Consider the following 25,139-nt stretch of genomic DNA (forward strand, 5'->3'; position numbering starts at 1 on the left):
TGTCTGCAGTGCATGAATTAAGCCTAAGTCTGTGAGTTCTGAAGGTCGAATCTTCATTTGCCTCTGCTGCCACCTCCTCACCCTATTTCCTGTCAGTGCAGTACACTTTGGGCTAGATCTCTGGCATGCACTGGATAAGGACTTACTGAACTGGGTGGTCTTCCTATTTGTGGTTCCCTGGGGCTCAAGTAGAGCTTATTGATCCAAACCCTTTCTGGCCTGAGGGACAGAAGAACCATTTTACAAAGGACAGGCAGGTGACTCTGAGAGGATGGGCTAATGGCAGAGCTGCCTCGGCAGCCCAGGTGACTGCAGAGAGACTGGGCCTGGACTTTCCAAGGGCATCATCATTGGGTCATCAGGTTGCCTTTGGTAGCTAAGCCCTAGACACCTTATTGGCAGAGATAAGTTGGTCCTAACCTGTCTCCCTGACAGTCTTGGGCATGTAGGATATTCCCCTTTCCACTTGGGGAAGGGGCCTTCCTAATTATATCCCCCTCTGCTCACATGGAAATGAGTTTGGATTTTCTGAGCGTACACCAGCTGGCTGGGGGGAGGCAGCCCAGAAGGCTGCTGGCTGGGGAAGGGAGGAGAGAGGAGAGGGAGGGGAGGGAGCAGGCCAAGATGAAAAATTCCCAGTGTTCTCACAGGCAGAGCAATAATGGGGCGCTGCGCACTCCCCACACATCATCAACTGCCCTCCCGCCCCCAGGGAAAAAGCATCATGCTCCTGCTGATAGGCTTAGGCAAGCCCATCCTCTGAGAACCATGACTCTTAGGCTCCAAACCTAAGCGCTGGCCAGAGTGAGGGTGTCTGGTGTTAGGCAGTCTGCGCACTCAGAGACTCAGTCCTCCAGGACTTCTAGACCAATCCTTTCATGGGGTAGGAGGAGTGGAACTGAGGCCCAGAGAGGGGATGGGGCCTGCCGCCGAAGACAGACCTCAAGTCTGTCTTGTTCGCAGTTGGGTTTTCACGGTGGAGTTGCTCCTGAGTCCGTGGGGAAGGATCCCCTGGCTGCCCGCACGACTCACGCTTGGGGCAGCAAGGGAGCGGAGAAAAGGCTGAGAGGGGCGGGGGAGGGGCGGGGTGGGGTCAGGCGTTTGACTCCGCCTCCTGGCGCTAGGTTCAGCCTGCGGCCGGGCGCTGGCTCAGTCTCGGCTGCTTGCCGCTGTCGCTCCGGGGCTGCGGGATGACGCCTCCTCCTCCCGGACGTGCCGCCCCCAGCGCACCGCGCACCCGCGTCCTCAGCCCGCCGGCTCGGTCGAGGCTCCTGCTGCGGCTGCTGCTGCCGCTCTGGGCGGCCGCCGCCTCCGCCCAAGGCCACCCGAGGAGCGGACCCCGCATCTCCGCCGGCTGGAAAGGTAGGCGGCGCCGCGCGGCCGGCGGGGCGCGGGATCGGACGCTGAGCGGGGCGGGTACGGAGTGTGCAGCACCCGGAGGTAGTGCGTGCGCGCGGCTCTGCGGGACCCGGGCTGTCCCCGCAGGGAGTGTGTGGGTCTGGGTGAGTGTATGTTAGTGTGTGTGGTGTCACGCCGGAGCAGACTGTAACGCTGCAGCAAGCGAGCGGCTGGGGCCAGAGCCCTGGCTAAGTCGCTCCAAGTCCGTAGGCAGCCCGGAGCCGCAGCGCCTGGGTGCGGGGGGAGGGTGCGGGCCCTTTCTCGGCCCCCAGCTGCTTTCGGTCCTCTAGAGCGGGGTCTTCTCCGCAGGACCCTTTTCTGTCTGGGTTCCCCATCCGGACCCCCTCCTTATGAGCTGCGGGCTCTGCAGGCGCGCAAGGCTCTGGCTGGGCCGGTGAAGGGGGCGCGGACCCGTTGCCGCCGCCGCTGCGCTCCGGCTGCGGGAACAAAGACCCCGCCGCCTGCCCCCGCCCTCGCCCGGCCCGGAGCGCGGGCCAGGCAAGGGGGTGGGCACCCTGCGGCGAGCCCGGACGAGGTGTGGTGCGGGGGCTTGGGGCACCTGGGCGCTGTCTCCGCAATGCCGGGACCGGCCGCTCCCCCCTTGCCCGCACGTGGCAGTTGTCACCACGAATCGGCTCTGGTGTGGGGGGCAGTGCCCACTGGGTGGGGCGAGCCATTGGGACCCCCCCCCCCCAGCCGGCAGATCTGGGGCAGGGGTGCAGTCTTTAGGCCACGGTGGATATGAGAACCTGGGGGAGGAGAGTCTCCCCTTAGGGCACCTCACTTTAGACCCCTGTACAATGGGACAGAAAGCTGGATAGGCGGACGTTTGAGGCTTTCTGCCTCTAGGGTCTGAGCTCCCCTCCGCTGCATTGCATATAAATGTCTCCCCGCCCCCAGGCGAACTAGCTCTGTCCCCAAATTTGGTGTCTCAGCGTCTCCCCTGTGGTGGTGGTGGTGGGACTCACAGTGGGGGGCTGGTTGGGTCTGTCCCCACCGGGAATCCTTTGATGCCTTTGACAGTTTGCAGGGTTTGCCCGAGTCTGAGCATTATCTGGGGCAGGTATTCTTAGCAGAAGGGGGAAAAAAACCACACACAAAATGAGTGTCCTGAACTGCCGCAGCAGCTGAGGGAATGCGACTCGCCCAAGGTCACTGGGCAGCATGGGAGCTCACCAGTGCAGGTGGGGGCTATGATCAAGTGCAGGACCAGTCCCGGTTTTGCCTTAGAGGGGGAGAAGGATTTAAGTGGTTCTCCAACCATAAATGAGATGCTCTGGTCTCCAGCGCTGCTACCCAGCAGAGGTGTGCCTGGTGTGAGTGGAGTAGTTTAGCTAGAGCTCTGGCAACCTTCTCATGTGAACACTTGCACACCTTCTGCTCCAGCAGGGGCTTCCTGTGCCCTCCCAGCCTCTTTACCTTGCCTCAGTCCTCTTGACTGTCTTGGATACCACAGCACATGAGCTATGTCCAGAGGGACAAATGGCCTTGACTGAGTGTTCTGGAATCTCCCCCTGCATTAAACCCCTTGCATTTGGCTCTGCTTGCCTCCGCCCCAAGTCTTCCCTTGATGTCCCCCTCCACACACTTAATGTACACCCACTTCTTAGCACATAATGCATATCTCCTCATCCTGGGCACTTAGTTTCCACCCTGAGGCTATTTAAAGCTGCTTTCAGACCTCTTACCCACTTTTCCAAGCTCCCAACCTAGCTCTGTGCCCCCCTTCCCCTGCCTGCAGATCACTGCTGTGACCACATGGGCCATGTCCTCTGCTTGGTGATGCACTATTGACCCCCACTGATCAGGGCTCGCCAGCCACCTACCAATCTAGTCCAAGGACAGCCTGTGGTCTCCTTCATCAGTGCCAGGTACCCCACTGGCCAGACAGGCCCTGCCATTCACCTGCCCACCAGGGCCACCAGCTGGTGATAGTATGCCCGGCTGACAGCTGCCTCCTGTCTCCTGTGGGGTGACACATGGCAGTCGGACAGAACTGAGTTTGGGTATGGCAAACCCAGGAGTGGAGTGAGAAGGGAACCCTTCCAGACTTGCTGTAAAACTAGAGCCCTGTCCACCAGTGGGTGGGGTATGGCACCAGGAATGACTAGATCAGAGACGGTAGTGGTTCCAGAACCATATTTCTAGAAGGCATAGATTGGGATTTTAGTTTTGGACCATGACAGGTGAAGGGACAGGTATGGAGCTTCTTTATTTTCTGCTGTTTGAACCCCTAGCTCTAGGGAAAGGTTGGAGCAGGGGGCTCTGGAAGGGTCCCAGCCTGCACTTGTTGGAAAGTTTGCTGCCTCTGCAGCCCAGTGAAGGCCTGGTGCAGAGCAGCTTGGGCCAGGGGAGAGATGTGCCAATATGGTGTCCTTGAGTTCTGCACCTATCTTTGACCCTCAGAGCTTACTAGGGCAAGATGGGCTTGGGGGATTCCCCCTCCCTAGGGTGTCACTGACACATAGTTCAGTTTAGGATGTGAATGTGTGATCCTGACCTTTCTTAAGCAGGCGCAGGAAGAGTGGATTGCAGGTGAGGGCAGGGGATTGGCAGGAGTTGGCAAGCCTGTGTATGCTGTGCACCTGTCCCCTAGTCCATCAATGGTTGGAGGAGAAGGAAAGGCTCAGAAAGGCGTTGACTTCCAGGGTCAGAGGTGAGCCAGCCTGTCCAGAGGGGGGAAACAGCCAGTCTCCAGTCTCTACCTGCCCAGCTGGTCCTGCCCTCTCTGTGGTCCAATTAAACAATAGGATGTTATTGTTGACTCGGTGGCTTCTGGGGAGCCATTATGAAGCCACTCCCCAGGGCAAGGGGTTGTTGTCACCTCTCCAGGGGATGAGGTCACACCTGGGGCTCCCCAAGCATCAGCATTTCCAGTGGAAATCCTTGCCTCCTCAGGGACTTGGATGTATTCATCACCTTCAAGGTGAACTCCCCCTGCAGAACTGCTGTGGGGGGGGCAATTCCCAGGGCAAAGGGGGAGTTTCCTAAGCTGGGAAAGATGCTTGGTGATGTCACCAGAAACTGTCTACTAGGCTCTGTGATCTCTCTGTCCTGGACAGTGAAGAATCTGAGAGCAGGTGGGGGGTGACATGGACACTGGCACAGGCCAGTGACCCTGGTATGGGCAGAGGGGAGAGGTAGGAGGGAAGGAGCTTTGTTCTGGTCTCAGCTCTGCTTTGGCTTAATTTGCTGTGTGATTCTGGGCAGGTCATTGCTTGTTTCTGTCTCACTTTCCCCAAATGCCCACAGAGGTTGGGGGAGGGGGCTTGTTAATTTCTGAGCCATATGCCTCAGAATTCCTGATTCTCTGGGATAGGAAGGGCTAGGCAGAGGCTGTGGTACCCTGTTCAACTTGTTGTAGAGTCTGAGTGGTAGAAACCTCAGGGGAGATCCTTGAGTTTTCATGTTTTTGTTTTTTTTTTTCTCTTTTTCTCTCATGGGCCAAAGGCTGAGGATTAGTTGGAGGAAGTAGCTTCTTGACTTGTGGCCTCAAGGGTAAACATATTCGTTCAGCAAATATTTTCTGCGATGAATTTTGTGCTGGTCCACAGGCTGGGGGACCTACCAATGAGAAACTTGATGAATTGATACCCTGGACACAAATCTATAGTAAGATGGAATGTAGCAGGGCCTATAATGATGGGCAACTATGGGGACTGAGAAGGTGCTTAACCCAATCTGCCCAATAAGAGGGCTTCCTGGACAACGTGGCAAGCTGAGATGGCAGGAGTAGGAGTTGGCTGGGGGAGAAAAGGGACAAGAGGATTTCGGACCCCCAAATTTGCATCTAGGACCACAGAGACAGCCACATAAGAGCCTCCAGAAGGGAGGTATGAAGTCAACCTGGGCTGGGACCTGGGGACCAGGAAGGTTTCTTACAGGAGGGGACATCTGAGCTGGGCCACTTGTCATTCCATGGCCAGCCCACCACTGAGGAAGAAGGCTGTATCATTTTGAGAAGCACTTGCCGCTTCAGTGCTTGCATTGCTGTGGCCCATAGCAGTTCCCTGATGGGAAGCTGGGGCTGGGTACAGGGACACCAGGGATTTTCCCATTGACTCCTGGCCACAAGGGATTCTCCAGGTGAGGAGGCCTGTCCCTCAGCTCTGTCTCCTTCCACTTTTCCTCTGTAGAAACTGTCCGTGCAATGGGAGCTTCCCACCCACCATCCAGGTCCTGTGTGAGGTGGGTAGACACCCTTCCTCTAATTGACTTCCTCTTCCAGGATCCTTAATTCCCTTAGTGGGAGTAGATCACTCTGAGTTGAGGGTGGGTCCTGAGAACTTGGAGGAAGCAGGGCAAGCTGAGTATCAATCTTTGAGGAGGGCTCAGCCCAAGGGACAGGGTCTGGCAGCCTGCAGATGGCGGTAATGGGAGAGAATGGCCCTGGAGTTGACAGCTGGGGCCACAGCTGACGTCTGGCCTCCACCCTCAGCTCCACATCCCTCATTTCACCCAATGCAGGGTGACTGGTTTTGTCACAAGAGACTGAGTACACTTCCCCAATTTTTTTGGCAGCTCGGGGCCTGAAAGGTTTCTGTTTCTCTTGCTTTCCTTTTATGGCCAGGCCTGACTGCCCCAGAAGCCTTCCTTCTTCCAGGAAGGAGAGAAATGGCCTTTGGCCCCAGGGGGGAGAAATGGCCTTTGACCCATGGCTTTGCCAGCTCTCCTGTCCTCAGTGAACTAGGCAGTCCAAGGAGAAAGCTAGAGGGTGGTGGACCATGCCCCTGCCTCTTCAGAGGCTTGCCCTTCCCTAGTCAGTCCAGGCCACAGGCACTATCCAATGGTATGGGGTGGTTCTCCACACCCTTTCTTCCCACCGGGCTTTGACCCTGGCTCTGCCATCTCTCTAGGAAAGCGCCTCACCTCTCTCAAGTCCCCTTTATCCCTCTGTGTCACCATTCTACCTAGAACACACAGCCACAAAGTACCACTTTCCTCAGTGCCAGATAGTGACCTGGCCTCTCCTGCCTCTACTCCATGATTCTTTCCTCACCGCTCCCTGCTCCATTCCTACCTCAGGGCTGTCCCCCTCTCCATTCCACTCACCCTTCTCTCCTCCTGTCCTGTAGAATTCAGTCAGTTCTTTCTCAGTTCCTCTGAGGAACCTTCTTGGGTGACCTCAGCCCATACAACCTGACCGTGCAGAGCTTAGGACGTCAGAAAAGAAATGTCATGTCAGCTGGGTCAACCACACAATCCTCAGATTAGGAAACTGAGGCCCAAAGATGACAGACACTGGCCCAAGGTAACCTAGCAAGCCAGACAGAGCTGGAGCCGGGACTGAGTCCTCTGCCTTAAGTCTGCTTCTTCCCCAGTTCTTGACCTTTACCCACTTGTCTATCTGCTCTTGTGCTGTCCCAGGTTTGGGGCTCCCTGTGCCCATCTCCTCCTCAGCTAGCTCAGTTGAGTTCAGACTCTTGCTCCCTCAGAGCTGTCTGTATTCAGGAGCCACATCAGCGAGGACTGTCATCTCTCCAGGACCTTAGGTTTGGACCAGCTAGATAGATGTGCCTCTTCTGGGCTTTCCTTGGGATGGCTAGGCTTAGGTCCCGAGGGCAGGTTGATCCGTGTCACAGGCTTGGGCTAATCTGGGTTTAACTGTCAGGGCAGTGTGGGATTAGGATGATCCTACTGTGCCTCCTATACCCCCTGCTTCTAATCAGGGCCATGGGCTTTGTGCCAGCACCCTGGGGGACCCCTCATTGTGGAGGGCAGCCAATCTCCGCCTCCATGCCTATATCTATGTTCAGCTCCTCTCCGGAGAAGCAAGAGGAGAAGCCCTGGGGTTGCCCTTGGGGAGCCTCTGGGTGCTTAGAGAGGTAGGCCTCCTGCCTGTGACGTAGTGAGGACCCCTGGGAGGTGAGGAGTAACCTGGAGGTGTAGCCTAGGACCTTGAGAGTAGATAAGAGTCGGAAAGGTAGGTGTGGGCTGGTGCAATCAGGGAAGGGTTCCTGGGGGAGGGGAAGGAGCCAGGTTAGAGTGAAGGACAGAGACACAGGGGACACAGGGTGGAGCAGGGCACAGCACCAGAGCCATTTGTGTTGTTTGTGTTCTAGCCCAGGGCCCTGGCCCAACCAACTGAGGAAGGAAGGTCACAACAATGAGTGTCACCTTATCAGCTGCTAGAAACCCCTTCTAAAATGCCTACTCCTCTGCCAGGGGCCTGGCCCACTCCAGCAAGGTTTCTCCATACTGTCCCAGCTGTCCCTTCTTGCCCAGCCCTGGAAATGGATGATGATGGAGCCCTAGGAGGCCTAGTCCTCATGTGCTGCAGGACCCTGCCTGTGGTCCAGGTGAAAATCCTACCAGACGGTGTGATCTGAGGAAAGATGGTGTGTGCCAGACGGTGGACGGCACAAGGTCAGGAAGGACGGAGCAGTGAGGGCTGGAGCAGTCTGGAATGCTTCCTGGAACACAGGGATTTAAGGTAGAGCTTCAGGACAGGTGAGATCCATGTGCATGAGGGAAGGGGCAAGGGCAAGCACGGGAATGAGCTGTGGCAGAGGTGCACGGAGGTGAGGTGGGCTTTGAGAGCCCTGCCCTGAGGAGTCGGTCCCTATTGGGAAGCGCAGTGGGAGCCCTGATGGATTCTTGAGCTGAGGAGCCAGGGGTGGAAGCTAGTGTTTTGACTGCAGCCTGGGTGGGAACCTTTGTAGGCATGCAGTAAATAAGGGCTGGTCAGCACGCCCTGCCCTCCACCATGCTCATCTCCAGACCACAGTGTGTTTTTCTATTGGGAGCAGAGGTCTCAGGAGGTTTATCTTCCCAATTAGTCATTTTGGTCAGTACTCAGGGCTAGGACCCATGCTGCACCCCCAGATTCCAGTTCCCTGTGGAACATACTCATGCTTGCTTATACATATTCTTCAGGGTATCAGAGGTGGAGGTCATGTAGCCTAGTAGCCTCTGGCTGGGCCCCACCCTTCTGGAAGGACCCATTTCTGGAATACAGTGTTACAAGTACAGATTCTGCAGTCAGTCTGCCTGAGTGTTGACCTCTGTTCCCCCACTTATTAGCTGTGTGATCCTGGGTAAATTACTCAGCTTCTCTGTGCCTCACTGTCCTCATCTATCATGAGGATAATAAGAGACATACCTTATACAAGTTCAATGGTGATTAAATGAGTTAATACATCTAAAAATCACTTGGAATAGTGCCTGGCACATAATAAATTCTTTGAAGGAGTTGAAGGAGGGGGTATTTTTGTCATCGACATCACACTTTCCCCTCTGGCATCTCTGGTTTCTCGTGGAATGCAGTCCTGGCAGCCTGACCCCTAGCAGCTCCCCCTAATGGGCTGTGCTGGCTGTCTGCCCTTGCACTGTCTCCCCTGCTGGTCCAGGCCAAGGCCAGGGCTGGGGAACCTTCTGTTTCACAACAGTCTTCCACCTGCCTCCCTCCCTTTACTTGGGGTGCTGTCGCCATCCTCTACCCTCTCCCTGACCCCTGCCCTGGCTCTGGGCCCAAGGGCAGGCCCTGCACCTCTGACCATTCTCTGCTTTGAAGGAACCACCAGCTGACCTTGGCTCCACTGGGGCTTTTGGAACCTGCTGGGCTGAAGAACAGGTGGAAGTTAGACAGGACCTGGTGATTGTCCTGGGCTTCCTGCTTTTCCCAGGCTTGAGCTCAGAGCCTCCTCCTCCTCCTGCAGAGCTCAGTGGCAGCCTTCACTCCCCGCCTGACCCCACTCAGTTCATCTCCCCCAAAGCTTACTTTTCACATGGCCCCTTCTTCCCAAGATTTTGCTCCAGCTAGACTCCCAGCAGCCAAGCCTGGTCCTTTGAGCACAGGGGGCAGTACAGAGAGCACCCAGCTTTTAGTGACCTGAAGGGACCTTGGTTTTTCTATCTGTAAAATGGGGATGCAGACCCTTGTCCTGCCTTCTTAGCAGGGTGTTTGGGGATTTCTTGGGCTAGTTAGTGAGGCAGATGAAGTTGTCAGCTACTGTCTCCACTTCCACAAAATGAACTCTGACTTCTCTAGCTTTCACAGTCAGGGTTTCCCAAAATGACCCATGAACTAAACCCTGACTGTCTTGTGATTTGTTCCGAGAATCATGGTGGGTCATAAAACTCAGATCTTAACAAGTATCAACCCCTCCAACTCCCATCCCCCCAAGAGAGACTGAACTGAGGAAGGCCAGGCCCTGCTTACAGTCACAGTCATCCAGGTGCCAAAGTGAACACCAGCTTTTTGGAGCCAAGGCTGAGCACAGGTCAGATGCCCTTCTCTCCCACCCACCGCTGACCTTGTTGGGCAGTGGATGCTCCCAATGCAGCCCAGCACCCAGCTTGTTGCTCCCTTGCTGATAAACAGAGGTGGGCCTCTTGTTCCTCCGTGAACTAGTACCACCTCCGTGAACTGAGGCCTCGCCACCAGCACCAGCACAGAGGCTCTGCCCTTGCCAGGCATCTGTTGGAAGCTGGCCCTTACCCACTGTTGCCAGGACCCTAATAGCAACTGTGTGTGACCTATCCTTAGCACCAGGTCAGTGCCACCCTGGAAAACAAGGCTTCTCACGCCCTCTTTCCTGGTCATATCAGGGAAGATAACGCCATGGAATGTTTGTTCCTGTGCACCTGCTGCCAGTAGAAGGGTTTTTCTTTGCCCTCTGACACAGCACCTGCGTTTCCATCATTAGTCATGCCTTTGGGTTTAAGACTTCATTGCTAAAGACCCCCTGGGAGATCAGGGCCCCACCTGGAAGGTGGGTGGGCGGGTGATTCCCTTCAATTGTCAGGTTAGTGACTTTGCACCTAACGAACAAGGAAGAGAAGGGTAGGGAGAGGGATGACGCAGGGAAGTAGAGAGAGACTAAGACAGCTTTTTTGCAAATCAGAGGCTTTCAGGAAGTCTAGGATACATGCCTGGAGAGATGCAGTGGGGTGATGGTTCCAGAAATCCTTAGTTTCCCTTGCTGTGTGCCATTGGGCCAGTGGCAGAGCCTCCTTGGCCTCTGAGCCCCCTCAGCTCAGTGACTATTTGGATTCCCTCCCTTCCACCTTGACCTGTGGGGTGTGGGATTCCTGAGGGTGGAAAAGCTGCAGGCTAATTTCTGGGATCCACGTGGCCTTTCTTTTCTCTGCCAAGTGTTCTGGTCAGGCCAGGGTACAAGGGGGCCCAGCAGTGCAAGATGGAAAAACTGTGGGTGGAGGAGCCTGACAGATGTGGCTGGGTTCCCGACCTGAGGTGGCCTGGCTTCTGCTCCTTGGCTTCCTGACTTGAGCATTTCCTGCTGAGATGCCCTCAGTCCTGCCATTCTCTCCGCCCACTTTCAAAGGGCTCCTTGAGGTGAGCACTCAAGGTTCACCAGGTCAGTGGGTCATGTTGGAAGGCTCTGCCTGCCAGACCAGACCACCATGCCTCTTTTGTGGACAAAAACCCCCTCCCTGCCCTCCCCTAAGGATGACCCCCTGTTTTACAAACAATGAGGATAGTGGGGACCAGAGTGAATATGAACAATGATGTCCCTCCAGGCAGACCTGCTATGGGACAACCCACCCTGCAGGGTCTGCAGCCGATTTGCTAATCAGTCCATTGCTGAGACAGTGGGGTATGGTAAGAGGAATCAGGCCTGATTCGTATGCATGTGTGTGTGTGTGTGTGTGTGTGTGTTACTGGGGATTGAACCCACTAGAGCTACACCCCCAGCCCTTTTTAGCTTTTATTTTGAGACACAATCTAGCTAAGTTGCTGAGGCTGGCCTTGAACCTAGAATTCTCCTGCCTCAGCCTCCTGAGTTACTGAGATTATAGGTGTGCACCGTAGTGCCCAGCTAGGCCTGATTTTTTTTAAACAGAATCAGAGCCTGCTGGCTGGGGGCTATATCTGCATGAGACCACTTCCCACTTAATCCTTATATTTGGCTGGAGCTGGGGCTGGACTTTGTAGGCCTTGCCACTGTGAGGTGGTGGGGACCAAGGGGCATGGGATCTGGCTAGGTTTGGGGCATCCTGAGTGTGCTCTTTCTCTGTCCAGCTGAGCAAGGATTGGCTCAGAATCAGATGGAGTGGGGGTGGGTTCCCTTGTGCCCAGCCTGCCTTGGGGCCATGTCCTCCCCATGTGTCCCTAGCCCCCTCCTCTGCCTGAACCCCTGGTTATTCTGGGAGCTTTTAGCTACCACTTAGTCAGCCACTAATGCGTCAGGCCGGGGAGTGAGGGGGGAGACACGGTGCCAGACGGTGCTCCTTTTAGACACAGGATGGGAAGCAGGGAGAGCCAGGAGGTGGGGGGATGCCAGAGGAAGGGGAGGCATTCCCACTCCTGGCCCTGCTCCTCAGGAGCAGGCAGCAGGGGAGACTGATGGACAGTGGGTCAGTGTGTCCTTGGGCTGCCTGCTCCTCCCCTCCCCCATCACACAGGACCCACCTTCCTGATTCTTTTCTCATTAGAACTCTGCTAGGCTGCAGCACGTGGCCTCTGTCCTCTGTACCTACCATACAATCTGCTTCTCCACCTTTGCTCAGGCTGTTTGGCCTGCCTGGAGTCCCTCCCCTCACCCCCCTTCCTGGCCCATCTAGCTTTTATTTGCCTCCCCATCCCTTTGGGTTCATACGCCAGCAAAAAATAAAGTGTTTAAGGATGCGATATTTCCTTCCTTGGCCTGGGCCTTTTTAAGGCAGTCCCCAGACTTGCTCAGCCCCTCCTAGGCAGAAACTTGAAGTCTGTCCCCTCCCCTGCCCTAGCTCTCTCATGCTGATCCAGCCGGGCCACAGATCCTGGCCATGATGGCGTGGTGCTGCCTTCACTTCCAGGCAGCCCTCCTGCCCCTGAGCCCCCAGCCCCCTCTCCTGCTGACCTGAACAAAGCTTCCTTTCATGTATTCATGGAGCTGCTGCCGCTCTGACACTTCCCCGGCACAATCAGGCCCTTTGAGGGCCTCGGGCAGTGCAGGAGCTGGGGCTGGAGCTGTGGTGGAGAATGGGCCAAGGTCTTGTCCTGGGGCCGAGCTGGTGCCATTCCCCCACCCCATTCCATACACATCACCAGGCACAGAGCCAGGAAAGGCAGGAACCTGGGGTCACAGGAGGCAATGATCCTGGTTTCCAGTTTATTCTTCTGCAAAATGGGGTGAACAGACCGTGTCTCCCCCTACCCTGGCATTGCAGCCAGTGTTTGAGGGGAACAACCTTGCAGATCCACACAGGACTGTCGCCCAGCCGCTGGCAGCCCTCTTCCTCCCTTCATGTCTTCAGCATATACTTCACGAGCAGCCCTGGACTCTTTACTGAGGCTATTTGGTTTAGAGAACTGTGGAACCTTCCTGTTGTACAACTGTCTCACCCTCAGCCTGGCTTCCCAGAGTAGGGCCAGTTCTCCCCCTCAGACCTTACCTTCCAGGCTGTGCCTCACCCATCAGTCTTGACTCCCCAGAGCAGGCTGTGTCTCCCCCATCAGACAGGACTCCTTTGTTAGGACTGCTCTCCTCCCTTTGATAACCTTGAAATTCCCAGACAAGGGCTCCCACCAGCGTCCCCTCTGGAGTCTCTTCCCATACAAGTAGAGTCATAGTTTTACATTGGCCTTGCCTGTCCCTCCAAGGTCTCAGGCTGTGGCCTTGGTGCTGGTGTGGACTAAGGGCCTGGTGGAGTTGGCCAGCACAGCCCGAGGGCTAAGGCTTCTATCCCTTGGTCCATAGCACTGTTTCTCAGGCCCCAGCCCAACATTTCCCGTGTACCTTTTCCTGGCTGCCAGGCTGACTGTGGAGGCAGTGGGAGGGGAGGTGGGGCTGCAGACTGTCTGAATCTGGGCTGGTCCATGGGGACATTGGCAGCTAACTCAGGCTGCAGGTGAAAGGGGAGCCGTGGAGCTGAGTCAGGAAGACTGCATGTCTTTGGGCCGCTGACCCCAGCATTCCAGTTTTACCCCATCTGGAACTAAGTCAGAGCAGGGCAGTGCTGAGATCTGCCAGCATCCTATGCTCACTCCAAGACAGCAGCACAGAACTGGGCTCTTAGCCCCTGCCCTACACACCTGGGGCTGACAGTGGGATCCAGGAGGGCTGATTCCTCTGAGCTGCTGGGTCAAGCTATTGGTAGAGTGCCCCAGGAGAGCCAGTCCAACCAGAGGGCAGTGAATTTGGCACATCTCTGTGGCCAGCCATGCTGACCTTTCCCTGAATGCTCCTGAGAACTGATACTGTCTGGATGAACCAATCTGCCCAGCCTGCTAGCATGACCTTGGCGAGGCTTGTACACCATGGGCTCTCAGTTTCCTACTCTGTACAGTGAGCCAAGCCACAGAAGAGGTACAAAATGAGAATACTCCCATTCCAGGGGTGACTTGGCCACACAGGGATACGTGTTAAGGAAAGAGAATGAAGGTGTGGGTCGTTCAGTGTGAGGTCTAGCTGTTCCTTGTCCCCGTTGAATGGAGAATCAGTGGGAATGGTTCAAATGGCAGCAAGAGGGATTTGGGGCAGACTTCAGGAAATGGCAGTTTTTTTTTCTCTCTGGAGTGGAGCTTGTCCTACTTGGGTGTCACTGCCAAACTGGCTGTCCCAGAGTTGGTTGCAGCTGAAAAAACAGTGGTCAGACCAAGTTCCTGGGTGAGGCCCGAGGCTGACCAGAGATGGGAAGATGCTAGCAGTGTCTGATTGCTGAGGGCACAGCCACAGGCTATCCCATCCCTGTAATTTAGTCCTGCAACCAGGACAACCTCAGCAATGTCACCGGAGATGAGACAGCCTCTCCCTGGAGGCGGCGGTTGCAGTTTCTTTTTTTGGGCAAAATTGTCCCGGTCAGCTCTTCTGTTGAAAGGCCCAGGCTGTTCTCTGTGAAGGTTCTCCTGTCCCAGAGTTGCTGGAGAGGGAGAACTGATCCTTATCCCCAGGAGATCTGGCATCTCAGTGGGTGAAGCCAGGCTATAGTGGGTCTTGCTACAGAATGGTGCAGGGAACAGGAGCACAGGCCCTGGTTCAGAACCTGCCACTCGACAGCTTTCATTTGCCCTTGGGATGCCTGTCCCTTGACCTCTGTTTACCCAACTGAAATGTGAGGGAGTGGATGTTATGATTCCCTTCTGTTGTGATCTAGTGTCCACTAAGCGGCAGCTGGGTGGGGTTGAACAGGGCTTCTTCAAGGAGGGCTTGAGGTTCTGAACAAAGGGATTCTGGGAAAACTGGAACTAAGAGAGATGCTTAGAAGCTCTGCTGCTCACTGGAAGGCCCAGGTGGAGGTGGCTGCTTGTTGTCTGTGGCAGCAGAGCTGATGGGCACTGGTCCTCCTGCCCCAGCCCAGCCCCAGCCCAGCCTGTATTTGGGGGATGGGTCTGTTCTCCTCAAACATTCCCAAACCCTCCCCAACTCCCCACACATAAGGTGGAGGGAGGAGCTGTCCTCCTAGGGGAGGGGCCATGACTCTGGGTGAGGACAGCCAATTGCTGGATCCTACGAGGGGACTCCTAATTTCTCCTGCTCTTGGCTCTCTGAGTTCTGTGCTCTCCCACCCCAGACCTTTTCTCTGAGGCCTCAAATGCCCTGAGCACTAGACATCAGTTGCCACACAAGTGCTGGTATGCCAGGGGTAGATCAGGGGTCCTTTTGCTAAAGCCCATCCTTAATGTTTCTATCCATTCCCTCCTTCTCAGGCCGGGCAGGGCAGGACCGGGTGGACTTTGGCCAGGCTGAGCCCCACACCGTGCTTTTCCATGAGCCAGGCAGCTCCTCCGTGTGGGTCGGTGGACGAGGCAAGGTCTACCTCTTTGACTTCCCTGAGGGCAAGAACGCCTCTGTACGAACGGTGAGCCTGGACCCCTCTCTTCCCCTTTCCTTTCCCCTTCAATACTGCCTCTTCTCTCCCCTCTGTCCCTGGGGAGGGGACTCAGGGAATGAGAACTTGGATCTTCCACTTTAATATCCACAAATGGTTTCTGGGAGAGGCTCCTTAAAGGTAGTCCAATTTGGTGTAGGAACTAACACACCTGGCCATGTGGGTAGCACTGATGGGGGAGGCTGAGATAAGTAGCTAGGCTCCAGAATCCATGACCCATTTCCTGAGGTCTTGGCTTTGGCTCCCAATGTCAGACTGAACAGCCTGTGTAATCATATATATATATATATATATATGTGTATGATTATATATATATATATATATATATATATTTTTTTTTTTTAGATATTGATGGACCTTTATTGTATTTATTTATTTATAATGTGGTACTGAGAATTGAACCCAGTGCCTCACATGTTAGGCAAGTGCTCTACCACTGAGCCATAACCCTGGCCCCAGCCTGTGTGATCTTGAGAAATCTACTTGCACTCTCCTAGCCTGGGTTGTACATCTTATCTGTAAGATGAAAATAGTGGTCACTTCATCTAGGGCTTATCCTAGGCTGCAGGACAGTATTTAGGGGCATGTTACCACTAGCAGAGTGGACTAATGCTTTTTCCCTTCCCCAGGTAAACATCGGCTCTACAAAAGGATCCTGCCTGGACAGGCAGGTGAGTGTATGTGTGTGTGTGGGGAAGGCAGCTAGCCCCCTTGGGAATGAGGGAGGAAACCTTAAGAATCTGAGGCAGTCCAGAAGTGGTGGCACATGTCTGTAATACCAGTGACTCAGGGACCAGCCTCAGCAATTTAGCAAGTTCCTAAGCAACTTAGCAAGACCCTGTTTCAAAATAAAAAAATTGGGGGCTGGGGATGTAGCTCAGTTGTTAAGCGCCTCTGGGTTTAGTCTCTAATATAAAAAACAAAAAAACAAGCAAACAAACAAAAATCACAAATATATACTCAAAATAAAAAACGCCTAGGATATAGCCCCATGGTAAGTGCCTCTGGATTAAATCTCCTAGTACCCCCACCACCAACACCACACACACATGTACACACACAAAAGAAGAAAAAAAGAAAAAAAGGTTCTGAGGAAGAAAGCATGATTCTGCCCAGGGTGCCCCAGACTGAAGGAGGAGGTTTGGGGCCATCCTAGGGACCCCAGTCTGAGTGGAAGACATGATCCCTCTCTGGAGGCCTCAGTTCTTGGTGGAGGCAGTGGGAAGTAGAGACAGAGGCACACCCCCTGGACTGTCCTGGAAGGCTGCCGCCTGTGCTGAGCACTTCTGATGTCTACTTCCCAAGACTGAGGGTCCTACTGCTAGGGCCTTCTACCAACCCAACTTCTTTCTCCTTCTCTTCCTGGAACAGGACTGTGACAACTATATCACACTCCTGGAGAGGCGGAGTGAGGGTCTGCTGGTCTGTGGCACCAATGCCCGGCGCCCCAGCTGCTGGAAGCTGGTGAGAACCTCTGCTCCCCATGCCTGAGCTCCCTCTCTCCTGGGTGGGCTTCAGCCCCTTATTGCAGAAAGGAGATGGGGAGCTTTGAGACTGGCCTTACCCAAGAGCAGAATCCCTGTGAGGGAGAGCCTTCTGGTCAAGAAACAGGTCCTCATGGGGGATAATGGCTATAAGATCATGTGGCTATCTAACCCCCTTGGTGTACCCCAGGTGAATGGCACCGTTGTAGTGCCACTTGGTGAGATGAGAGGCTATGCCCCCTTCAGCCCGGATGAGAACTCCCTCGTTCTCTTTGAAGGTGAGGCAGTGCTGCAGGGTTGTGGGGGTGGCTTGGAGGATGCTGCTACACCAGACTTGGGGAGGGATGGTCAGCTTCTTTGGCCTGGGCCCTAGGAGAAGGACTTCTGCCCTTGCCAACACCCCACCACCACCACTGTCCCTAGGGGATGAGGTGTACTCCACAATCCGGAAGCAGGAATACAATGGGAAGATCCCTCGCTTTCGTCGCATCCGGGGCGAGAGTGAATTGTACACCAGTGATACTGTCATGCAGAGTGAGTGTGGCTTCAGCTGGGCCAGGTTGGACTAGGGGATGTGGATGCCCAGGGCTGCAGATCTCCCCAGGGACCATTCAGGAAAGCAGGGTATTGGCTCAGGCCTATGCAGGCAGGGCCAAGGAGTTTGGGCTGTGGAAGCAGAGGCAGGATGGGCCTACACACTCTGGGGGCAAACACAGAGGAAGCCCAGACCCAAGTTCATCCCTCTACTGAGCTCCTGTGGGGACAGCCACCCCTCTCCTTATTAAGGCTCTTCCAATTAGGCAGAAGTGACATTGGAGCACCCAAGGACCTTCCCCTAGTCCCCAGGCATGAAGTCATTGCTCCTGGGCCGATGACATCTTATTGTAGGAGGGCAAAACAGGTGTGGGGTGGTGCTGCAGAGTCTAGGGTCCCTTGGGGTGTTGGGCCTCATGTTCTGAGTTTATTCCAGGTCTGATTTGCCCTGGGCTTGTGTAGACCCTGGGAAAGTGTGGCAGGGTTGGGGTGGGTCCCTCATGCAGGCAACCCAGCCTCACACCTGTTCACCTGTGTCCCTGGCAGACCCACAGTTCATTAAGGCCACTATCGTGCACCAAGACCAAGCCTATGATGACAAGATCTACTACTTCTTCCGGGAAGATAATCCTGACAAGAATCCCGAGGCACCTCTCAACATATCCCGTGTAGCCCAGCTGTGCAGGGTGAGTGGGTGTGTGAGGGGGGCTGAGTGGGTGAGTATGTGTCAGCACACAATAGGGGTGAGTGAGGGTGTGTGTCCCTGTGTGCACATGTGTAAGTGAGTCTGTGTGTGGGATTGTGGGAGCAAATGTGGGTGCACAGATCCTCCTGTGTCTGAGTAGGTAAAGATGGTTGAGCTCCTATGCATATGTGATGGTGTGCAGGTGTGTGAGTGACAGTGTGTTGCTGAGTGTGCTTTGCTTATATGAATAAGCCGTGCTGTGTGAGAGTCTGAGCAGATGTGTGTCTAAGCCTGTGTGTTCTATGGGGACTGAGCACCCTCTTCAGCAGTACTTCACTGTGAGCCCTGTGCCCTGGGTCAACCAGGCCTTTGACTGAGCCTGACCTGAAAACCTGCCTGCACCATCCCCTGGCAGGTCCTGACCACTTTACAGCTTGCCCTCCTCCTCCACAACCCTGGGCTGACATTCCTCATAGCATATGCCTTGGGTGTGTGGGGCAGCCAGGCAAATTCTGAGACGCTATCTCTCCCCTCTTGTCCTTCTAGGGAGACCAAGGTGGTGAAAGTTCACTGTCAGTCTCCAAGTGGAACACCTTCTTGAAAGCCATGCTTGTGTGCAGTGATGCTGTCACCAACAAGAACTTCAACCGGCTGCAGGATGTCTTCCTTCTCCCTGACCCCAACGGCCAGTGGAGGGACACCAGGGTCTATGGAGTTTTCTCCAATCCCTGGTAAATGAGTGACCTTCGTCCTGGACTGGGGCTGGCATTGGATCTGTGTCCAGTAGGGATCTGAGTATTGAGCCCTGTTGGTGTGGCCTGAGCAAGGATCACAGGCTTGAGGACAGGGCTATTGCTGGGTGTGGGGTGGGGTAGGCAGCGCATTTTATGTACTGTTGCATTTGTGAGCGTGTACACATAGTGTGTGGGCATGCACCGTATGCACACTCATGCTTGTGTGTCTTACCACGTGTGTGCTCAGAGGCCTGGGAAAGGCTGCTGAGGCCTCCCCTGGGTGCTGGGTGCTGGGTGCTATCACACCTGCTCAGGCACCGCCTGCGCTTGATAATTCACACTTCTTAATCGCTCTCATTGATGCAAAACAAGGCAGGCAAAAGTGCTGGGGAGCCAAGACCCTGCTCTGTGGTTCCTGTGTGGCGGAGCTACCAACTGGAGAGGGGATGGAGGTCTGGCCTCCTGGAGCATCAACACCCTGCATCCTGTACCCAGAGGGGCTAGAGAAGAGAATTACTCAGCCCATGTTGGGATTACTTCTGCCTTGATGTTGGGTAGAGTAGGTGGCCTCTGAATTCAGCCATGCTACAGCAGAGCATAAGGTTGTGGTTTTAGATATCAGTGGAGAAAAGTTAGGCTGAACTTCTCTTCCATCATTGCCTTTCTCCATTGATGCTTGGTAATACTGTGCCAGGCTCCACATTTAACTCCAAGGATAACCCTGACTCACAGATCAGGGGACGGTGGTTGTGGTCCACCTTGGAATGGGGCTGACCTGGATGAGTGGAGTCGGGTGGGGCCCAGGCCTATTGAGGTGTTTTCTGTGTCCCTGCAGGAATTATTCTGCTGTCTGTGTGTATTCCCTTGGTGACATTGACAAGGTCTTCCGCACTTCCTCACTTAAGGGCTACCACATGAGCCTTCCCAACCCTCGGCCTGGAAAGGTGAGCAATGACACTAGCTGTGACCCAGGTCCCAGCCCTCTCCTAAGTCCCCTCCCAGCCATCTGACTGACCCAGGCCTGCTCTCCTTAGTGCCTCCCAGACCAGCAGCCGATACCCACAGAGACCTTCCAGGTGGCTGACAGTCACCCCGAGGTGGCGCAGAGGGTGGAACCCATGGGGCCACTGAAGACACCATTATTCCACTCTAAGTACCACTACCAGAAAGTGGCTGTTCACCGCATGCAAGCCAGCCATGGGGAGACCTTCCATGTGCTTTACTTAACCACAGGTGAGGGGCTACCCTGGGACCCCCTGATTTGCTTTGTAAAAATGGATGTGAAAGGTATAAAGAATAACATAGGTAACATTTGGTTGGATCTTCACATGTGGAAGGGAATTGAGGGGCTCTAGCTATTAGGGACTAGTGTGTGGGGCTGGGGAAGATCAGGAAGGTGAGGAGGGCTTCCTGGAAGAGGCAGGGCAGAGGGAAAAGTGGGAGACATCCTAGGATGAGAGAAGAGCATACTTTGGGATTTGAGGCAGAAATGTGGCAAGTCTGAGCAGAGCCCAGGATAGCTTTGGTCCAGATGTTTTTCTCAGGAAAGAAGATGGTGGGAAGAGATATTGAAAGTCAGGAGAAGGGGCCTGGGAATTGGGCCTCCCGAGAGCCCCTGCCAGGCAGGATGGGGACTATAGAACCTCTGCCTGATTTTGATATTGTACAAGTGAGAGGACACATTCGAGAAGTTGGTAGGGCTTACTCAGAATTTAGTGCAACATGAGGAAGGAGTTCCAGGTGGGAGAGCCATGACGGAGCCTCATGGAGGACGAGGTAGCCTCCCCTCTTCCCTGGAGGCCTTCCTGGGGGAGGCTGGGTGGAATGCCCTAGGAAATGGTTCTTCCTTCTGGGAAGCTGCTGGGCATGGAGGAACCAGCCCTGAACTGGGTTTGTGGCAGCTTCCTGATCTCAGACTGTGGGCAAGTGGGGGATCCTGGGAGTGGGCTTGGAGGCCAGTGTGGACCAGGGCTGCAGGCTTTCCTCAGACTAGAAAGGGCCCTAGCACCTCCAGGGCCACTCATTTAGGCCCCAGGCACCCACCCTCAATGATTCACAGTCCCCCATGTGACTTCCTGCTGCTGTTTCACCTTGGGGCTACCCAGGCTGTGGTGGCCTAATTGAAAGCTATAAGTCCAGGGCCATTGTTTGGCTTCTGGAAGCCTCAGGGAGAGGAATTTCCCATAGGGAAGGGCCTGAGCTCTGGGTCCTGAGATTCAATCTCTTTACCCCTTCATCCATTCTGGCTGAACCCACAGGCTCTGGTCCTTGCTTTGCCTTCAGAGTACATGGGCTAGCTGTTGTGGTCAGTCAGGGGATGGCAGGGGATTGGGGAGTAGGCCTGAAGAGGTCACAGTACAAAACTGTGGAATCAGGACAGAGAAGGCCGGGCTTGATTGCACTTCCTGCAGACCTGAGCTGCCAGCACACTCAAGGATTAAGGGAGATGTCTGGTTCTCCTTGAGGGCCATGTGAGAGATACCATTTTGGAGCCTGGAGCTTTTGAAAATATTGGGGCCAGATAAAAAGTAGAATTTTTTGAATGGAGGGAGATTACTGGGAGAAATTATTGATTCTGTTCCTGAGAAGTGTACCAGGGAGCTGTTCCTGTAGCTGTTTAGAAGTAGGCAAAAGCGTGTGGGGGAGGGGGGAGGGAGGGAGGGAGAGAGAGAGAGAAAGAGAAAGAGAAAAAGAGGTAGTGACTGGGCTGAGGGTTTATTAGGTCCAAGGAGCCTCTGGCCAGAACTTAGAGTCTTCAGGTGAGAATCACAGAGGCCTAGAGAGAAACTGTCCCAGGCAGGCAATCATCTGACTGCTTTTTTTGGAGCAGGTGATGCCCTGGGAAATGGGGAGGGAAAGAGAAAGAGAAGGAGGCTATTCTAGAAACTGGGACAGCAGGTGAGGTGGGATTAGGAGGACCAGGGGTGAGGATGCCCATTAGTTCCCAACAGGTGCCAATGGAGAGTGGAGAGGGTATTGGTGTAAGAAGCAGCCTGCTTATGTGACCTTGGGGAGCCCTTATAAGGAATCTAAGGTTCTTTTCAGATCTAAGATTTTGAAAAAATTAAAATATCCCCTAAGACTAAATGCAAGGTGGAGTACTGGATTGGATCCTGGAACAAAAGAAGGACATTAGTGGAAAAACCCGTGAAATCCAAATGAAGTCTGCAGTTTAGTGAATAGTAACGCATCAATGTCAATTGCTTAGTTGTGACAAATGTGCCATTGTTATGTAAGGCAGTCACATTAGGGGAAACTGTGGGAAGGCTAGACAGGAACTCTCTGTACTATCTTTGCAACTTTTCTGGAAATCTAGCATTGTTACAAAATTAAAAATTATTTAAAGAAAATATATCCTCTAAGAGTCCAGGAGGCAGGGGAGTCTTGGAAGAAGCTGAGGGGTGGGGTTCTGATGGTTCAGGGTTCCAACTTGTTCTTTTCTGATCACCAGCTGTGTGACCCTGAACAAGTTGGTAACTTTTCTGAGCCTCTTTCCCTGACCTGTGAAGTGGGAAGAGAAGCCCATCTGGTGCGGTTGTGTAGGGGTGAAGGAGGTAGTCCATGAGCATAGGACTCCTGGTTTGTCCTTCACACCGCAGCCTCCCATGCTGCCTTGGGCACATTGGGGCCCCTCTCTGAGGAGCAGTAGGCCTCCTGGAATGATCAACCTTGGAAACTTCCAGGCTGCCCTTGGGCTTTGTGTTCCTTCCCAGTCACACTCTCCTCACCCAACCCTGCCCCAGTCCTGTGACCCTTCTCTGAGTCACAGCTTCCTACCCCTCCCCATCCTATCTCTCCTGGCACCCAACCTCAAGGGAGGCTGCCTGGTTCTGAGGTAGGGCCCCTGCCCACTGACCCTCTGCCCACTGCCCACAGACAGGGGCACCATCCACAAGGTGTGGAGTCAGGGGAGCGGGAACACAACCTCGCCTTCAACATCATGGAGATCCAGCCCTTCCGCCGTGCGGCTGCCATCCAGGCCATGTCGCTAGATGCTGACCGGGTGAGTCACCCCACCCCCACTCTGGTCCTGTGGGGCTACCTCAACAACTAACTGAGGGCAGGGCTCTTTGCATGTATTTTGCATGTCATTTTAAAGTCCCTTGGTCCTCAGGGCCTGCCAGGCCCCAGGACCCCATGGTCTGGGGGCTTAGAATTCAGCATAGTGGCCCTGTCCTAACCTGGTCTTGCTTTCTTTCCAGCGGAAGCTATATGTGAGCTCCCAGTGGGAGGTGAGCCAAGTGCCCCTGGACCTGTGTGAGGTCTATGGTGGGGGCTGCCATGGCTGCCTCATGTCCCGAGACCCCTACTGTGGCTGGGACCAGGACCACTGCGTGTCCATCTACAACTCCCAACGGTATATTGCCTGGTTTTCTTGTCCCTGGGAGAAGGTGGATATGGGAGTGGGGGCGGTGTTGAAGGGCTGCAGGAGGTATTGTGGGGCCTTTTTGTCCAGACCTTTCTCTTTGCCAGTACTGTGTTGGGAGTGAGGACAGGCCAGGGGCCAGGCTGTAGCCTCCCATCTGAGCCTCAGTTCTTCCAACTCTAGGTCGGTGCTGCAATCCATTAATCCAGTGGAGCCACACAAAGAATGTCCCAACCCAAAACCAGGTACCTGATCTAGCCTCACAGGCCACAATTCCAATGAGTGAAGTACAGTTGTGCCCCCGATTGCATTAGTCTGAGGGAGACATGAGTGTGACCTGCAGGCTCCAGGCAGATGGGGCAGGGCAGTCTGGCCAAGAGAGCCCTGTTGCTGCTTTTGAGAGGGGTGGGATGAAGGTTATGGGAGAACAGAGGAGAAAATTAGGGACTGGGTCCCCCATGTACACTTAGAAGCCTTGCCCTAGAAGCTCAGTCTGCATGGGAGGACACAGCCTTCCCTGGGATCCCTCAACCCCTCCTTAAGACTCCCCCCCCACCTCCCCAGATGAGGCCCCGCTGCAGAAGGTCTCCCTGGCCCAGAACTCTCGCTACTACCTGAGCTGCCCCATGGAATCCCGCCATGCCACCTACTCATGGCGTCATGAGGAGAACGTGGAACAGAGCTGTGAGCCTGGCCACCAGAGCCCCAACTGCATCTTGTTCATCGAGAACCTCACGGCCCGCCAGTATGGCCACTACCGCTGTGAGGCCCAGGAGGGCTCTTACCTCCGTGAGGCTCAACACTGGGAGCTGCTGCCCGAGGACCGTGCCCTGGCCGAGCAGCTGATGGGCCGTGCCCGTGCCCTGGCTGCCTCCATTTGGCTGGGGATCCTGCCCACGCTTGCTCTTAGCCTCCTGGTCCACTAGTGCCTCCGGGGGCTGGAAATGTCCCGGGCTTCTGCAGCCCAGGGATGTTGGAAAAGTCTCACACTCAGAGCCGGCTGGCCCGGAAGCTCCTTGCCTGCTATTTCTTCCAGGGGGACTGAATAACCCGATGGGGGGGCAAAAGGCCTGGAGATGTCCAGCCGCAGGCGGCTGCTGGGCCCTAGGTGGGGTGGGAACAGTGGGAGCCAGAGAACGAAGGCACTAACTGTGAAGTGGGATAGCAGTGACCCAAGACTTTATCTTCTGGAGAATATTTTTCAAAAACTCTTCGCACTTGACTAAATACAGTGATGCTCCTGGCCTGAGAGCCTGTGGGCCAGGGTGTGCGTTTGGTAAGGAAGCTGGATCCCCATTTCTGGACCTTGGGGCTGAGGCCTGAGTCCTCCTGGACTCTGTACCCAATTGCCTCCTTCCCCCACATCTGGGTGGCTGGTGTCCCTGCACAGCCAGGGCTGCCCTGCCAGGCCCTGCCCTCTGCAGCTCCGTCACAGTCTGGGTCCCACTGGACAGTCGCCTTGCATGTTTATTGAAGGATGTTTGCTTTCCGGACGGAAGGACGGAAAAAGCTCTATTTTTATGTTAGGCTTATTTCATGTATAGCTACTTCCGACTGCATCTGTATGAAAATACCAAAACTACATGCTGGGGGGGAGGGAAGGGAGGGACTGGGATGGGTGGGATGGGCACTGGTCCCAGTCTGAGGCTCCTGGGGTTGGGGTAAGAGTCCAGGGATAGGCATGGGTTCGAGGAGAGTGGCATGAGCTGGCTCTGCCCCAGGAGCCCAGCCTGAGGGCATGAGCCCCTGGTGGGGGTGGTCATGGGTGGGGGGTGAGGGAGACAGGGGAGAATGAAGGAGAAAACTGAGCCCTAGGTTCACCACATTCATTTAGAAGGAGGAGCCGGGTCCTCGGGGGAGGTTCCAGGACTCTGCCCTTGGCATTGGGGGTTGGGGGGCGGGGGGCATCCTCCCTTCCTCTCAGCCCCCTTCCCCAGGGGCTGTGCTTCCATGCTCCTAGCCTCCCACCTTCAGCTCAGGACATGTTATAACTTAGGCTAAACTGTGAAAATTCCAGTGGGGATGGCCTGGGCCAAGCTCTCCAAGTGGACGGCCATGCCCCCAGTCCATGGATTTCAGCAAAGAGCTGGGCCCTTCTCCAGCTGTGTCTGGGGCAGGGCCTGGGGCCGGTGGCCTTCCAGCTTCCGCCCTGTATCTCTTCT

General features: G+C 54.9%; 1 protein-coding gene across 1 annotated transcript; it reads left to right on the plus strand.

The window, feature by feature from the left end:
* Positions 1-1,147: 1,147 nt before the first annotated feature.
* Positions 1,148-24,569, plus strand: Sema7a (semaphorin 7A (John Milton Hagen blood group)). Its single transcript, XM_047539005.1, is given in 15 exon segments — positions 1,148-1,362; positions 14,993-15,144; positions 15,804-15,845; positions 16,546-16,638; positions 16,849-16,936; positions 17,082-17,192; positions 17,739-17,878; positions 18,424-18,608; positions 19,447-19,555; positions 19,646-19,844; positions 22,488-22,505; positions 22,508-22,614; positions 22,814-22,968; positions 23,161-23,222; positions 23,542-24,569. Coding segments are annotated over 15 exon segments (1,995 nt in total). The 5' UTR covers positions 1,148-1,190; the 3' UTR covers positions 23,904-24,569.
* The last annotated feature ends 570 nt before the right edge of the window (positions 24,570-25,139 follow it).

Source organism: Sciurus carolinensis, chromosome 2, assembly GCF_902686445.1.
Source record: "Sciurus carolinensis chromosome 2, mSciCar1.2, whole genome shotgun sequence".
In the NCBI taxonomy this organism is placed as follows: domain Eukaryota; kingdom Metazoa; phylum Chordata; class Mammalia; order Rodentia; family Sciuridae; genus Sciurus; species Sciurus carolinensis.